The following is an 18,260-nucleotide window of genomic DNA, read 5'->3' on the forward strand; positions in this document are numbered from 1 at the left end:
CTACCAAAGATCTGATAGAGCCTCATGAGCGAACAAACAAACAGTCGGGCTCGGGTTGGGCGGGGCGAGCGATTTAAGCCATTATTAATTGTCCTCTCACGGTGTCCACGACTAATCAAGGGGAGGGGGCTCCAAAAGGGAGTCCGAAGGAAAAGGAGAGCTCATAAAAACCATCATCCACCAGTCAGGCTGGTTCCCCCGGGGCGGATCAATCGCTACGAAGGCTACGGGGTCGATTTAGTGGCGCGCAGGCCTCGATTAAATTGAGATATTGCGCTACCACCACCACCACCACCAACTCTAACATTGCATTTATCGCAAAATGAGTAGTCGCCGAATGCGTGGCCTAACAAGCGCGAAAAAAGGCATCCTTTGTTGTCTCGGGCGCGCGCGATCGAATTGTGCAATGCGCAGACCTTGGCGTGGCCGGTGGCTCACGCCGGTGGTGCGATTGGCGACTCTCGGCGGACAGGCATTCTTCGGGCAGGTTAGGATCGCCGCAGCTGTCGAATATGAATGTGGAACTGGAGCACAATAGGTTTCATTCATTTGTGTAAAAATAAAACTGGAACATTCCGAGGACACCACGTCAGGTTTGGTCTAATTTAGCTCCGCCGAACCTATTAGGATTCGTTCGGGATGACAGGTGAAGGGAAGGCTAATTGAAGGCCAAACAAACCGTGCATGATTCGCAAAACAATTCAACACCATCTGCTCGGCACTGCTCAGTAACGTGTTTTGGATGCTTTCTGTAGATGCTTCTTGGCTCAGGTTTTATCACATCATAAACAGCTCTCGATTAGGACGTTACGTTGCTGAAAACAACGTCATCAGGTTCAAGAATGCAATGTTCACCTTGCAAACCGCATTGCTACATACGTAACATGCAGCAAGGCCAAGAGTGATTGCATTTTAATGCGCCAACTTTTAGCTTCTCACAGACACACGATGACGATGTCCTGCAGAGGAAGCTTTGCGACGGCACGGCATAGCTTATGTCCGGGCGAGTGTTTACGACCAACTCCTTCGGGGATGTTTTGTCGTCTCCGAGAACGAGCAGTGGAGAAGCATCTTTGGGGTGCAGAATATCTTGAATTGCAATCCAATTCATATGTGTGTCACTAGGTGTGTCCTTTTGTCCCATCTGGAGGACCGCACGTTTCGTACGGGTTTCAACAACTTAATTCCTTACGTTGCTGGAAGGATTCAAACACGATGCTCTACGACCGTTGCAAGTGGAAAAGCTGGACCGGTTAAAGTGATGGATGTTAACCGGAGCTTAGGCAGCTTGCGTATTGTATAAGAGTGCTATGAATTCTTGTTGAAGTTCAACGAGAGTTTGTGTACCTATTTGAATTATGTAGTACAATACGGAATAAAAATTTCATCATCAATTTTTAAAGTAAACGACATAGCTCTTTAAATCGTATTCCCAGCCAGTCTTTCAGTTTCTTCTAACGTACACGATATTGCCCCCACTTTCCATGCCCGTATGTAGGTCAGACACACTTGAGCTATTCCTGCAAAACCTTCTCTGCACACACTACGGAAGCCGTTGTAGATGTAATTGCAAGTAGAAAATAGGCTTTTAACGTGCATTCTTGTCAAGTGTTCCGCTTCCCACCCAGTGCCCCGTTCGTATCCAGCATTCCGGAGTGCAATCTAATGACGTTGTTCGTTTTGTCTTGTACCAGACCGAATGTGGGAGGCTTGGCTTCCTTAATTGTCACAGCCACTTGGTGCGCGCACAATCTCGGAACGTCTTGAGCTCTCGGGAAGGATTCCCGCAAAAGGGATGCAGAACAGATTATCCTGACACGATCCAATGTTCGACATGCAATTAAGTTTGATTTCCTTGAGTTGTCCGCTCCTACCGCCACCGCCACGAGGTTCGCAACGTAGGATAAGCAGATAAGAGGAACGGCCCGAACGCGTCTCATTACGCTTTCGATGAGTCTCATTTTCTATCGTTCTGCTGCGCATTTAACGAGATTGAGGCTTGATTCCTTTTTGTTCCTTTCTTTATTATCCTTTCTCTACCGCTCGATTATTGCTGCTCGCTCTCGTTCGGCTTGAACCAATTTTGCCTTTTAAAAGGTAACACACACCAAACAAAAAAATGGCGCAACACTTCGCTCCCGCCTCGCGAAAGGTTCATTCTAAAAGTCAAGAAAACAATTTAACTAAATCGAATCGCCGCACCTTGGCAAACGAACCGTTTCCAATCGTTTTCACGCAAATGCTCTCTTCCATCGTTTTAAAACCACCGTTCCGCTTGCCGCACCTCCTAAGCAAACGCGCCCGCTTGGTCGCCCGAGTGAATGCATCCCATTTTACCCGGTTAAGGCATGTCGAGTGGATTGAGGTGGGAGAAAAGATTGATTAAATCAATTGCGACTATTATTTATTGCAACCACTAAGTAGCTAAGCTCGCGGAGGAGGTTGAGGCACGGAATTGATGCAATTTTTTTTGTACTACTCCCGTGCCCGTTGCTTCCTGTGCGTTTTATTGCACCTTCGCGGCTCGATTGCATCATCAAAAGACATCATAAAATCAAGGCTGAACCCGGTAACTGCTCACCGTTCCGGAGCGACTCATTGTCACGCTTTTGGTTCGGGATTGAGTTGTTTGGAGCTCTATGGGAGAAAAAGGGCCAAACATAATGTCATTCTGCATTGATTGGATTAGTGGTTGGAATAAAAGCAAAGCTTCATCCTCCACTATTATAGGTATGGTGCAGCAGTTACGGCTCATTTACAGCGCCGTCCGCTCGAACCCATCGAGATCAGATAAAATAATGCACCACACCCCCGGTCCTTGTGTGTGCCGGCCCGCTGCAATGAATTCTACATGCCGAGCGAGTGCAGTACATTTTCCTGCAATCGCTAATTGGAGGATGCATCGAGTCTCGAGGAAATCTATCATCATTGAAATTGCCAGCTCAGAACACCCGCTACCCGGTGGCGTTCGGTGAACTGCATTGATGGTGGCCGCTAATGGGTTGAGAGTACATGCAAAAGTTTGCTTCTGGCGGGCACATGGAAGTGAGCGAAAGGGAGAAAAATAGGAAGAAATGCGCTAGCAACTCTTTGATCAAACGCCGATCGCTCGAGTGGTAAGCGGGAAACCCTTACCCATGTCCCGCTAGCGGTTTAATGTACGGGAACAAAACATTACATCAAGGTACGATATGGAACTTTACATGTCGTGCATCAAACGATGAATCAGGGTGAAATAGTTGTGCCATTATGGCTAAAGTATGTTGCATTTCGATATCGATAAGAGTATTGATTTGCTATATTTTAATGAGAATTAACGCAATATCTGTTTATGACTTTGTTTTTAATGCTTCACAAAACGATAGTTTGCATGCGATTTTATCCTGTATTTGAATTTAATGAAAAAACTCATAAGCATAATCCAGATTCCTCTGTGAATACATCAATCAACAGAATGCGCTCTATAAAGCACTCGATTCTATTCATTTCGAATCATGGAAAATGCCTTTTCTACGCCATGTAACGATCAAAGTTTACAGCCAGTGCTGTTTCATTTCCAGTTAATATGCGAGATAAAAGAGAGTAATGATAATGATCAAAATCGTAGTTATTACTCGGGCAGATTTGTAAAGAACGCTTTGAAGTGGAGCAAACAACATACCATCGTTTGTTGCAAAAAAAAAGAGAAACCCCGGCCCCATCTAATACAAAGCGAACCGTACATTAACACGGCATTTAACATATTAAACGTTTAAATTCATATGCAGAACAGCGTGGTTGGAGCATTATCGCCAGATCAGCGGCGCTTAACGTTTTATCTAAACTACTCGCTAAGCGGATGGAAGCAGCATGCTTAGGCACAGTTTTGCATACAATTATCACATATCGTTTGGCTGCCGTTTGGCTTCCCCGCTGCGTACAAAATGACGGGCAACCGGGGGCAAACCTAGTTAAGGCTAGTAGTTCAGAGCGTGTTCTGTCTCTCAGCTCGTTTCGCTAGTCCCACGGTGAATGTCCGGGAACGGAAGCGTGATTTAAATTATTCGAAATCGAGTGAAATTTTAATTTCTATCATTATTTCCCCATCCAGCGGGGGGTACCGCATACCAACCGCAGTGTTGAATATGGGGGTTTGCATTTAGCAGAGCACTGGTTTCACATTTTGACATGCAATCGCAAGCGCGCTTCCAACCCAGCAGCAGCACCGGCACCAGCAACGACAGCTCGCGAGCACCAGGATACGGTCCAGTTCTTGCCATTATCTGCCGCGCGTCTATCTTTGCTGACTGACTCGCTGAAAGGGTCGGAGCGATGTCCGAAGCCATTGCGACGTGAAATGAACTGTCTATCACCGTGTGGCGTGCGTGAATCGTGTCACGATGTGCAGGACAGCGTGTTTCACTGGCATGAAACACAATAACGCACTTTGAACGGACTATTATTTGCCCATTCTTGGGTCCTTGGGAATTTGCCATTTTTTAACTAAAATGTAAAAAAAAACTGAAATGTGTGTAAACTTAAATGTTTTTGTATTTCGTGCCTTCACGAGCGAACTGAAAACATAATCTCCAGTAAATCCTTTGCGTAATTGAATACACGTCCCCCACCAGCAGCCATCAGACGCACCAAACCAACATTAAACATAAACGATTGATACTCTCCAATGCACACACACGAATGCTGCCCGAGTGCTACACCGCCCGGTGGTTTGTTCGAATAAATAAACGGCTTTTCACGAAATCCTCTAATAACTCCGCCAACAGTTAACTCTGGGATTGCGAAACGATTTAGCTGAAGGCCGTTTGGAAAAGGATTAAGTGCACATTTTTCAAGCGGGATCCACAACCGTCCGCTGCCTTTGGTGAGTGACGTGATGCGATTTCTGTTGGACGCGCAAATTTGATTACCAGCGCGGAGGGAAGACCTGGCCGCAAACCATACGCACACACAGACAATCTGCCCCGGTATTGGAGCGAGAGTAAAAGCAAATAAACAGAACAGTAATTTAATTCCAGCATCGGGCGTCAGACGCAGGACGCTGTTACAGCGGGCTGGAATTGCAAACATGTCTCGCGTGTGTCTCGTGCTGTGCGTTCGGTGCACACGATGATGCACCTGTGTCGCGGTTCCAATCAATCCGCTCTATCCGTGGCAAAGGGTTGGTAGTCCCTCTCCAGTTCAAACAACGGTCCTCGAATAACCTTTTGAAGGGTTGATGGAATATGGGGACTGTGTAGGTTGCAAAAAAGCTGCACTCCCAATCATGCACCAGGCGCATCGAGCTCGGAGGGAAGGAAGCTTGCTTTCTAAAAAATTAAACACAGCCCTCGAACTCGTTCACCAACGACCGCCCAGGTCGTCTAATCACACAACGCGGAAATGGTCAAACATTGTTTCTTTACCGAAGGTAAAATTGTAGTTTCGAGGCATAAAAAACGTTGATTCCCAGTCTTTTATCTTTCCGGCAACTGCAGTGGCAGTGAAAATGAACTCCACAAAGCGCTGGTATGTGTCCATCAGCCGGGACATGGGCAGGGACGAATCTGTTCGTAACTGAAAAGCGTCAACAAAACAGACCACTCAACCGATCTTGTCGTATGTCAACAGGGATGGCAAATTTGACTAAAGTCGTTCACATCTTCTGGTGTGTATTAAACTGTTGAAATTGTTAATGTTCTTTACAACTACGCCGAATCAGTAAGACTGTCAGTTCTTTAGCATAACAGAGCCATCTAATCCATCAAATTTAGTTACAAAACGAATGTGTCCAGTTCGTCCGTCATGTTCTCGGAAAGGACTCTCCTTGTTCATTCTTTCCATTCCATTTGCCAATCTTTTTGATGCAAAAAACAACCCTTCCAACGGGCACAAATGTAGTAAAAAAACGGCAACTTTCGAACCTTTTCGAACACGATCCACACCAGCCTTCAGTGAGATTAGGGAGAGAGAGAGAGAGAACGAGAGAACATAAAAATCAATGTACTCTTCAAACGATTCCTGTGAATGAAGATCCTGTGGAGTTTGGTCAACGGTCCGTGAAAAATGTGCACTCGGCCGCCGGACCACTGCCAGGCGTCGGGTGAAATTTGATCCTTCCAGTTCGGCATTTTGTCCCCCCGTTCTGCTGTCTTGTTTGTGTCGTGTTTTGCACGTCCAATCCGTTTTACATGTGCGATCTACACCACCGTTCGCCAGGATCGGGTTTTCCGGCAGACGTTTCTTTGAATCAACGCTCAATAACACACGTCCTCCCGCCTGCCTCGAAGAAGCGGACGGCACTGGGCGCATTATTCACACTCAATCAAATTAATATCACTTGCAGACTGCTGGCGTCCCAGGCCGTTTCCCCGAACCGATCCGGCGTCCGGTGAAGGGAAACATTTTCACGCCTCAATACCTTTCGGGGCGTCCGGTGTACGGTTACGTTGCGCTGTGAACAGGCTCTCCCAGTGAAAAGGGCGCATCGTGTACCGACTCCGAGCGCGAGGTTAAGGCTGCGGTGGTCCAAAGATGCCCCCGGGGGTGAAATGTACCGTGGCTGGTAGATTGCGCGAGCGAATTTTTTCGGCAACGGGCGTAACTGGGTCAACAATGTTATGCATCTTGCGATCCACGCAGCTTTTGCATCGGGCTGCGAGCTGTTTGCGTTATTGTTTCTGCGGGTTGAGGCGCATTGAGGGGACGATTGTTACGATTGTCGAAACTCAACCACGAAAGGAGGTTGAGCACGTCGATGATGGCGTCAATGGGTTGAATAATTGTTATTTCAAACCCAATGTCAACCTCCTCCGGCCGTGTCCGATCAGGCGGGTAATAGAGACCTTTCAAATACTTCATCCAGTGCCTCGAGGGCGCTTCAAGACGATGAAAGCTCGTATTCACGCTTCAATCGCTCGTTTGATTGGCCTCGTTGGTTGAGGTCCGAGCGTTATCAAAACAATTTACCGTAGCTAATTTTGAAATTTCCATTCAGTTTGGACTCATCCTTGACCAGCCCTCAAGCACTCATGTGTCACGGGTATCCGGTTCGAAGGACCAACCGTCCATTACTCACCATGCGCCAACATTGTGTAGGTTCGTTCGGGAATTTCAATTACAATAGAAGTTTTATCGCTCAACTATCGCAAGAGTGCAGGAAGAGCCATAAAACGAAAGTTTACGATGTTGCAAAAAGGGGGAAGAATAATGAACCACAGCGACATATTAGTTTCGAGTGCCGCCGATCGTTTCAAGATGGTCAAACGCGCGACAGAAGCGAAGCGATGGGACACTGTACGCGAATGCACATTTCTCTTGCGCATTAGCTCGTTCGAGTGGAAAATTCTTGCAAACCTCACAAAAAAGGGAATTGATCTTCGGGTGTTCGGGATCTCACTGAAGCATGATTTGTGGCCCATTTCCCTTACACACACACACGGCTAATGTGACGCAGGCTCACAATTTATGGGCCGCGCAATGTCAGGGGCGTAAAATAAGACCAATTTCTAATGTTTCTCGTTCGCTGCCATATGGTTGCCGGTACGGGTGGTGCATTATTTGCAAAACAAATTAACTTCTGAGCGAGAGGAAGATGAAACGGGTGTGCACATAGAGAAAGTGTTTCGGACCGTTGGGGGAGCGACCGGGGGTTCGATTGTTTTCGCATTGTTGCTAATTAAATTAATACAATTTATTCTGAGTGATGGTAATTTGCATGAATTGCCGTACGGAGAAATCATCATATTTATGGGTTTCTGTTTTCCCTAGAATCGATACCGTGGCGATTTGCAATGCCCGAACGCTTTTCACGATGAATAACTAATGACGGTAGAAGCGGCAGCGGTATAATTGGTTGTGAGAATGAGTTTACATGCAGCCGAGGCAAATTCAAGCGATATTTAGTCTCTCAAATGCTGTGCCAAGTATGATCATGTTATTTTTAAATTAAAACTCCAAAACTTTAACCATAAACATCAACCTTAACAACCCCAAATGGTGCTTCTTTTCACTTTCTGGTCGTTCAAATTCTCCACAAACTCTTAAAACGCCTTGCTGATGTCACCCTGGTACAATACAAGTTGCTTAATTCAAATCGTGCCGCTGCTTCCTCGCTGCTCTACTGCAACTATCTCCCCAACCAACCGTCTAACTCGTGTCCCCAGCACTGCTGAAAAGGCTTTTAAAATTCCTTACATTAATTGTGTAAAAATAACTCAATTTCCATGTGCTCCATAGACCCCGAGAAACCCCGTCCACGGCCTCCATGTGGTACGCCACTGGGGAAGTCAGCGCAAAAGGGACAGCACAAAATCACACTCCACACACACTCACAAATCAGTCCTGCTCGGAATGGAAATTTACGCGAAATCGTCCGCCTCTCCCAACCCACCCTCCTACCATCACCATCACCATTAGATAAGCGAACGCGGTTTACACAAAAACACAGCGAAGCGAAAGAAAAACATCGCGCTTCTGTTCTGAAACGGCTTAATTGATTTCAGAATAAATTGACTCGCTTAGTTTTCTAAGACGCGCTCTGCCAGCACCGGGGAAGAGGCACCCATGGGGAGGAGCAAGAGTCCGACGGGAAGTTCGACCTAACGACGAACCCAGCTCTTTGCACACAGAGCGCGCGTTTGTTTTGCTATTTTCCGATTCATTGTCTATGCCATTTTAATCTCAATGCAAATCGGGAGTGTTTCCCCTCGTTCCCCCGCCACTCATTGGGCAAGTAACATGTGTACATATGTGCGTTTGGTTTGGTTGGGAGCACAACACAAGAGGAGCCTGTACCGGCGTTTGGCATAAAATTATATTTGCCGTTTGGTGCTTCGACATCTGGAGTCGTTTTGTTTTTAAGAGGTATTTTCCACTACCAAAACCCGAGCTGCGGTGGCCGAAAGTACACATAGAAATCGCCTGATGGGATCTGTTTTTTATATGCTTGCTGTCTACGATCTTTACCATCAAACCAGTGACTCACACCGGGTTTTGCGGGTGAGAAAATGTTGGGTGTCTTTGAAGCTCTGTTCCTTCTCCTGAACGTCTGTCAAGCGTCGGTTCATGCGCAGGCACAGGCATTAACTGTGCCGTACAAATGATTTGAACACCTCCAAACCGCAGATCGTGAGTATCGATTTCACACAAGAAGGTAGGGTAGGGTGTAAGCAAAAAAAAAATGCTCAACCGTTTGTCGATCGTGAGCAAGGTGTCGATCGCATATTGAAACGACACACGAAATAAAAAAATAACGCCAGACACCCATCACATCTCATCTCATGCTGGTTAAATGATCGCGATTTGCACTCACTCAACACACTCGGCGCGGTATGCGGTTTCGGACGACGGGGACAATAATAATCGATATAAAACCCTGCCCCCCTGCCCGCAACAAAATGCACCCTTTGGCCGGTGAATTCTTCGCAAACAATCGCAAAGCCGCAAGCATTGGCAGCGGCACCGGATGATTGAAAGTTTAAAGCGTTTGAAGAATGGAAATCAATTTGCCTAATCATTGCAGAGGTGACTTGGTAAAGGAATTATGCTCGTTGGCTTCCTTCTTGGCGGTTGGCGGTTCTTGCTTCGTGAGCACGTTGCCATTTTAAGTGAGACGAGAACAAAAGGGCTTTTAACATTCCTACACCGGCCGGGCAAAGGGTATAGTGGATTGAGTCGGAGTGATCTTTAGTCCGTTTCGGTAGTCGCATTATGAGCGAATCAAAGGTGTGTGCGGTAAACATTTTAAGGTACAAATTGCTGTAAATACAATGTTGTACAATTGTGTTTATCGCTCGATTATATTACCGATAAATTTGATATTTGAATACTTTTCTCAAAAATATATAATCAATCACCGATGAACCGCGTATTTTCATTTCATTTATCAATTGCTGTGCCTCATTTCCACTAATTTCCATTTTCCGACCAAATGAACCGTGCAACGATGCAACACGACGAATACATTTGTGGTTTTTCGCGTAAGCCTTTGTACTATTCCGCATGTTTTAATTATTATTTTTACACTTCATTACGGGCTCATGTGTGGAAAAAGCCTTAATTCCCGTTAGCGGGGATCAAATTATTATTGCGTTTTATCTCTCTCGTGGATTACATTTCATGTTGTTAATGCAAACGTACACCGTTTGAATGCAATGAACTAGAATCGGTTGTTTCATAAATGCACATAAATAGAGGGATTTGCTGAGCATAATAATCATTACGGAAAATCAAAGCAATGGGTTAGAGAAGCTCCCTCCCTGCTATTCGCTATGCCCGAAACTCCATCGAAGAATTGACACGAACTCACGTATCTTCCGTAAAGTCTGGAAATAGATTTGCCGCTTCTATGCAGCGGCGAAAATTGCCAAAATCAATGCACTGCATTTATCCCGTAATTACTGGTAACCATCAGATCAGCCTCAATCCCGCTCGAGGTCTCTTTCTCGCCGTTCAATTGTCAGCACAGCACAAGCCACCCGTCCTTCTGCCCCGTTCGGCAAGTTCGTCAAGCAATTTGTCACATTTTCACTGGCTGTCAATTATGTTTGCGATGACTGTTCATGGTGGCCGAAAAAAAAACCAACAATGGGGTAGGGAAAAAACGCACAGCCGATCGGGTTGTGTAGGGTGGTGAATGACGCTGTCATTGTCGACATGAGTTTGTTTAATTTCCAGTACCTTCGGGAAGTGCAACGAAGGATGGCGTGGTATGTATGTTCTTTGAATGTGTGCATGTTTTTTTTTTTGCTTTCCTGAGCTGATGCAGCATTTTATTTACGATTTGCTTGCATTTTTTGCCTCTCAGCCCGTTCGCGTGGCGTGGCGAAATTTTAGCAACGTTCGACGGTCGGCAGTACACTCAGTGTCGGGAAAGTCACGTTTTCATTTCCGCAGAACCCCGTCCGTTCCCAGCAAAGTCGTCCTGGGGAAATCGAATGCATCCGGATTTTATCGGGCGACGGAGAAAAATCCACCAAAAAGCCGGCACTGCGTGTCCGTTAGAGCTAGGAAGACTAAAACGTACCGCACCACCACGTAGATAGTGGCGATCGAGTCCAACTGTCATACGGTGACACTGACGCACGATTGAGACTCAGTTGCGGGTCGAGCGTGGGGTGGAGAAGACAATGCAGACCAGTTGCGAACGCTTTCCCTAGTCATTTCCACACGCAAAGCCACTTCCGGGCATTCGGGCGTGTCCCGTGTGTCCTGCCGACGACGACGTTTGACGATGATTTGTCACACTCGGTGGCTACGTTTCGGTCCATTGGCGGGAGTTCGTGCGGGAGACGGGGGGTGGGTCATTTAGTCGCGGTTGGTGCACGGGGCGGATTGCCCGAATGTCCTGTGCAGGGGCAATCGGAAACGCCACCGTGGGAAGAACAATCGCCGGCGGAAATGTCAGCTCGGTCGTTATTATGTCGCTGTATCGATTCGTTTTACATTTTCCGCACCGCAAAGGAGGGCGCGTGCGAACTGTTTTGCATGCGAAAATGTTCGCAAATGGCCTAATTTTGGGCTGCTTTTAAGCTCACAACGAAAAATAACAGTTTTCTCGCTTATTATCGCACATCTGGTTCTACAACAAAAGTCAAACGTATAATAGGATGTGGAAATGAATCGTCGAAATTAAATCGTTTGCTCTCCTGTTCAGCTTAATCTAGTCTACCTTTCAGCTCGACCTGTATTGTAGTACGTCTATCAACTTCTGCAAAATGACCTAAATTAAAGTGCCCATCTGTAGCCGAAACCACATCAAACCATTCTCATCCTTTAGACGCTGACATTAGCATTCGAACCTCAAATTTGTTCTATTATGCTCCGTCCTATCTGTGAAGGCCCCCATAAGCCGAAGGGAAATAATTGTACAGAAAGCAGTGAAAGAAATTTTCATATCGCTTTAAGCCGTGCATAATTCATCGGACAGTTGTTACTCTCCTTCCTGCAGCAAACTTCCCTGCCCCGGGTGAAAGAAGCTGAAAAAAAGCCTCGGCCAAATCAAATCGAAATTGGACTCGCAGCACTTTTACACCCCGTTTTCGTTTGGCTGCAAGCCCGTTAATAGAGTTATTTCGTACCTTTGCTATGGTTCCCCCCCCTTTTTCCGCTGCGTCTCCTCCAAAGTAACAACACTGGCCAAAGAATGATCGTTTTTTTGTTGTTTGTCGGATGCCTATGAATTGAAGAGGGGTTTAAGATACTCTCTCTCTCCCTTTTCTGCTTTTGTGTACTGTTGTGGATAGGTTTTAAGGAAGATGATGTGATCATCTTGCAGCGCGCTACGTAATAGGACGCAACAGCCGGGCAAGGCAAAATAAGATCCATCACCAAGGGCGGAAAGAACAGATTTCAACTGTGCTGGTGCTGGTGTGTTGAATGGGCGCTGCTAAATGGGAGCCCCCGTCATGCCCGGCCTTCCACCCTTCCCCGGGCGAAAACACACTCCAGCTGATGAAGGGCCGATGATGCGAACAAATCTAACTTCAAAAGCACAATTTGCTTCGGTCACTTGAATGGGCCACACCGGGCACCGTACATTATGCTGAAAGAACAAAACAAGCACACATACACCGGGTTCCGAGTGCGTGTAAATTCCGAGAGGAATCAAATCTGGCAGCGAGAGAACAGAGGATAACGCAACCAGCGTTCAGTCATCATTCCACTAAACACCAATTTGAGCTATTTTCGGGTTTACTTTACCCCGTTTTGGGCGCGAGCGACTTGCACAGGTTGCGCGTGATGGAATAGAACACCTTATCCCTGCGTCAACGTTACGAGTACGAATGAGAAGAATGAAAGGGTTTACCACGCGCGACAAACGGTCCAACAATTGATCCAATTTCATTGAGGTTAATTTGGGTGTTGTTGGGAAAGTGTTTGAATGGTTGGAATGCGATTGCTGCGGGATGCTGGAAAATCGGAAGAAATATTCGATTGTGGGTTCTTATATTGGTTTATTATTATATTTTGTTAGCATATCATTTAAAAAAAACATTAAATTTATAACAAAAAGAATATAAATTTTCTTCGTCAATCTCTAATCCAATCAACAAGTAATCTTTAAGCGTTTAAAAACATTCAAATTAGGATTATCGTTCGATTTCTTTAAAAATCTCCCGTTACGAAAGCGTACCGATCCGACGCACCGACAACCCCATCGGAGACATGTCAATCTCTACTCGATTGAATAACATTTCAATTAGTCACACTCTCTAACCGATTGCTAGCGCAAGCAACCAATAAACAAAAAAGAACCGCGAGCGTGTCCCCTTGGAAAAGAAAAAATGAAACTGAAATATTTAAAAAGCATCATAAAAATATGAAAGACTGAGCGCGAGGGAAGACGTACATGGAACCCAAAAAAAAAATACAAGCCCCGCTCCCTGACCAACAACACTTAGCGATATCAGGCAACAACAATAAGAGCAAAACATTAATCCTCGAGACAGCACTCGAAAAATCTCCAGACAGATCAATTTACTTCCCTTTTAACGTTTTTTTTTTCGCCTTCGCCCTTCCTTCCAATGCCGTTGCGTCATGGCCGCAATCGTCGCGAGGCATTTTTGCGCGAGCAGGCGAGCGCTCGCGCGCCCATCTCACGACTCGCCGCAACGCCGCGTACATTATTGGCCATCTCGAGCGACGGTGCGGGAGAACAGGCGGGACGCGTTTAGCATTAAAAGACGCCGCAAACGACGTGCCCATAGTTCAAGTGTCTTGGGCCGCGTTTCGGGGCAGCGCATTTTCACTCTTGTTTCGGGTCGATCGCTTTCGGTGCGTTCTGGCTTTTGACTGATCGTTTCTTAATGTTGGCCACTTTGGCTAACTTAATATGCATCGCCCGCTCCTTTCCTCGCTTAACTCCACTATGTGGATCGGGTGTGTGTGTGTGTGAGGAGCGGTGAATTACATAAATCTGATAAATTGTTTAATTAAAAACCGTTTCAAATGGTGATTGATTTTCGTCGCTGTCTCTCTCGCTCTGGCGGACGGGGCCGATCACATTTCGCTTCCAAGCTACCCTCTCGAGCTCAGATGCCAGATGGCGCGAACATGCAAAGACGTCATTGAACCGGGGGAAGGGCTTTTGTTTTCGATGGGACGCCGAGTGATCGATCGTGAAGGATGCGCCAGTTACTTTTCTTCTGGGTCTGGCCATCGATCGGTGCAGGAATTTCCCTCGCCACGCTGCGCTAAGTGGACGGCGCAACACCTTATGGGAAGATGGCGTGCTTGAACGGCGGGGGAAGCGATTAAACGTGTAGAAAGCGAAGTGTGTCTGGGATGGAACAACATTGTCCATCACGATAACGGAGAGCGGAGAATGGAGCAGGATTGGATTGAAGGGATGATGCACGTTTGCAGTGGGGTTCGATGTGTTTTTCATACTCATCTGCCGTTTATGCAATCGATTGCTGACGATGGGGGAGTTTCTGTTCCCATGGATCAGAAATAGTAAGGGAAGAAATGAGTATTGGTCATTTCCAAAAAGTGGTGGTAGATTTATGGGAATTTTATTACATTTTTGGTATTTTTACTGCATAACTACAACTTCTGTATAAAACCTTTGGAGATCTGACACAAATGCAATGCAAATACTGAGCCTGTGTCTAAAAGTCAAACGCTTCTTGTTGGTTAAATCTCCACCCATTTTGCTCCTTACTTTCCTGTCCACCGTTCGTTTGCATCCCGGCTGCACGTTTCTGTAAATGTCTTTGCATGCCTAATGAGAAATCGGTACGGGGAGTTACTCAAGACACCAAAAAGTTCACCGATCCATAGTACCGCCCCGGACTATCCCCGGAGTAGCTCTCAGCGCACTCACCAGCCGATCGGTTTTTCTTGTACGCTCGTGAAAACTTATTCCAATAATTATTCACGCTGCACGGACAAAAAAAAAAACAAGACTCAAGCCAATGTTTGTACCATTCGCCTGTCAAAATGTGCGCATCGGAACTGACTCCTGAACGGGGCGTCACTGACAGCGCGTACAGCAAGCCGCGGAGACGAACTAATTTACCCCAAACCCTCGGCTGCACACCATCCGCCAAAACACCTCCCTCCGAGTCCGACCATTAAAATGTTGCCGACTGCTAAGGCGGCAGTACTTGTGTGATGCACCTTTTCCGAGGCGCATCTCTTGGCAGTCGGTAATAAGGAATCCATTTAAATACCTATTAATTCTCCGCCGATCAAGCGAAGCAACAAGGTTGGCGAAAGCAGCAAAAGCTCCGGCATCAGCAGTTGTCGTGACGTGACTGCCAGGGAATAGTTGGACAGGTTCCACCCTTTTTTGCTCCAACACAAACACACACACACAGAAGAGAAGCTGTTTGTCTATTTTAGAATAAATTAATTGCAATTCACCTGTCGCACGGCGCGACCGGGAGTCATTCATCGTGTCCTTCGCTCGCCCCGCATTTTGTGCTTCGCATTTCCTGCACGCTACGACAAACGCATCCCGACCGACCCGCACGGTAGTGAACACAGGGATTTTCACTAATTTTTGCGTTTACTCTTTGCGTTCCGGCGGTCGGGCAAGCGTCATTTGCGTACGCAGACCAAAGGGTGAAGGAGACGTCCCGTTCCACCGAGCTCGAAGCCATGTCCTTTCGCAAATAGATTTACATTTATTATCCAGATCAATTGAATAACGCTTCCCCCGTTCGGAGACAGAGCTGGTGCTACCGAAATGGTTCTACAAGAGGGTTGCGCTTCTACGCACTGCCTGCAACTGGCAGTGGGGCCTGCAAAGCCTTTTTGCATGCTGGTGGAGCATCAAATTGATTCCCAGCAGTCTCATCGGTCGTGTTTTAATCTTTCCGGCAGTTGTTGTTTTTGCTGCGCTTCGACAGTGGCACGGACGAACGAAAGAAACGAATGCACACGGGCATTTGTGGGAATGTTCTACATTTGTGTTTCTCCCTGGAACGAATTTTCGCCATTGGACCGTTCCGTTTCGTTTGCCTTTTTCGGGACGTTGGGGCCTTCGTTCGAGTATGGGTCTCATTCATTATTTTCTACATGCCGTTGTACGGATCGGAACGGAAGATCTGCTTATGAATAGATGGATTTGCGCTAATAAATACGAGCTTGTTTTTGTTGGTACTTAAGGCTTGAGTGGTTGGACAGAACATACCACAGGTTGGAAGCGGCAACGAGAGGCTACAAATCTATTCATTTGAGAGTTTGGTAAGAACAGCGCTCTGTGAAATAGTGTGTGTGTATTTGTTTTTATTGGTCGATTCTACAAAATATGCAAAATAAATAAACAAAACGCATCACACTTTCTTCTGCTAATGAATTGAGGAAACCAAAAAGGAGGTCACGATCATCAAGTGATCTTGAATCATTGCCGGTATATTATCAATCCACACAGCAACGGATGACCTTTGCTGAGTTAAAACAAAGTAACAATCAAACTATGGTATGTTGTACGAGTTAAACTTTGCTTCGTATTTATTTTGAAATGCTAAGTTGGTACCAAACGACACAAGCATCTCCAGCGACAATATTGAAACTTTCTTTGCACAATGATTTTTGTCCAATTTTAAACTTAATTTCAACCATTATGCAATCCGGAGCGAACCGTCTTACAATCACACAGAAAGAGCACCGACTCTTATCACTTACCCCAGATTGTTTGAATTTTTGCGTGCCGCTTCGCCTTAGCATCAAATTCAGGGCGTTTTGCACCTCAGTCATTGTTCTACTTTACAGCCAATATGTTCCGCTCAGTACAGTTATTCGCTATCGTTTTGTATCTTGCCCAGCAAGCTCTTACCTTAGGTCTGGTGTACGGTGTTACCATGTAACTAATCAAGTTTTGTTAATTGAAACCATTTGCTTTTAAATCTCCAGAAACGGACGTCACTCCAGGCGCTATCTGTCGGGTGGAAGGAAATTTCGGACGCTGTGTGCACTTCAAGAACGATCCAAAGTATCTGACGCTGCTGCTAAAGAGTACCCGCACGGAGCAGGATGACTCATACCTGCTGCGATACGTTTGCGATCGACGCAAGGGGTTAACGTGTCGGACTGGCTCGGTGAACGATGAGGTTTGCGGTGTGCAGATGGATAACCGTATCGTCGGTGGACAGCGCACGTCGATCGATCAGTACCCGTGGATGGCGTTGCTGCAGTACATCAACCATCGCAAGGGCACGAAGCGGTTCGCCTGTGGAGGGGCACTGCTGAACCGGAAGTTTGTCCTCTCGGCGGCACACTGTTTCGTGCGGCTTCCTGCAGGTGTTGAGCTGTGAGTGATTGTGTGCGGTTTTGGGCTTAGAAATGTTCATCTGAGTATGTCTACTTTCAGACACAAAGTGCGACTGGGCGAATGGGACACCGATTCCGAAATTGACTGCGAAGATTTGGATGATGAACTGTCCTGTGCATCTCCGGTGCAAGACTTGGACTACGAGCGCATCATCATCCACGAAGGTTACACCGGAAATCACGCGGATCGCGAAAATGATATTGCACTGATCGAATTGAGCGGGTCGGCGAAGTACAACGACTTCGTAAAGCCTATCTGCCTGCCCGAGCCGGGCACACCGAACAAAGAGAAGCTGTACTTTGGCAGCATGTGGGCCGCTGGATGGGGCCGAACGGAAACAGCTTCTGGAAGTCGCTTTAAGCTGTACGTACCGCTGGATCTGTTCGATCTGCAGTCTTGCAACGAGACGTACCAAAGGCGGGTGAAGGTTCCGCTCACCGAGACACAGTTCTGTGCGATGGGAACTCCGGGGAAGGACACTTGTAATGGAGATTCCGGCGGTCCGCTGATGAAGACGATGAAAACGCTGCACTATGTTGTTGGAGTTGTGAGTTTCGGGCCGCAAAGGTGTGGCAGCGGCATCCCGGCTGTTTACACGCGCGTGGATAAGTTCTACGACTGGATCGTAGGTCATATGGTGGAGTTTGAGAATTAAGTCATGTAAGCTCGTTGCGATTAAAGGTTAACTGCCGTGATTCAAAGGTTCGAGTACAGTTTTTGATGCCGAAGTCACAAAACCCTTTTGTAACCTCTTCAAAAGTCTTTCTGGAATCACCTGCTTGAGATGTGCTCTGAAGACATCAAAGCTCCACCAGCGTCTGTGTGAATTTTGATAGAATTTCTTCCATCGATTCCCCGATGTAAGGATTTGTAGATTTGCAGCGTGACACGCGACACACTCAAATTGCGTCGGAAATGAGCTTTGATTGAATCTCCTCCGCTTTCCGCGTGCGATGAAAACATGACACGACGGGGAACCTGCTGCTTGTGTGGAAGTTACGCT

The 18,260-nt window shown here is 46.6% G+C and overlaps 1 protein-coding gene across 10 annotated transcripts in view; it reads left to right on the forward strand.

Annotated features, from left to right (window-relative positions):
- The window catches only part of LOC4577473 (CLIP domain-containing serine protease B4-like), a 196,583-nt gene extending 178,625 nt beyond the window's left edge, over window positions 1-17,958 (forward strand). For 9 of the 10 annotated variants that reach the window (XM_061655434.1, XM_061655435.1, XM_061655436.1 and 6 more), the window contains 2 exons: window positions 16,840-17,236; window positions 17,297-17,958. In XM_061655434.1, coding sequence (XP_061511418.1) covers window positions 16,840-17,236; window positions 17,297-17,912 — 1,013 coding nt within the window. In that variant the 3' untranslated portion in view covers window positions 17,913-17,958. Of the gene's footprint in view, window positions 1-16,616; window positions 16,768-16,839; window positions 17,237-17,296 lie in introns of those variants that run through there. The other variant, XM_320219.5, reaches the window with a different exon arrangement.
- The last annotated feature ends 302 nt before the right edge of the window (window positions 17,959-18,260 follow it).

The sequence above is a fragment of the Anopheles gambiae genome, chromosome 3 (assembly GCF_943734735.2).
Source record: "Anopheles gambiae chromosome 3, idAnoGambNW_F1_1, whole genome shotgun sequence".
NCBI classification, from domain to species: domain Eukaryota; kingdom Metazoa; phylum Arthropoda; class Insecta; order Diptera; family Culicidae; genus Anopheles; species Anopheles gambiae.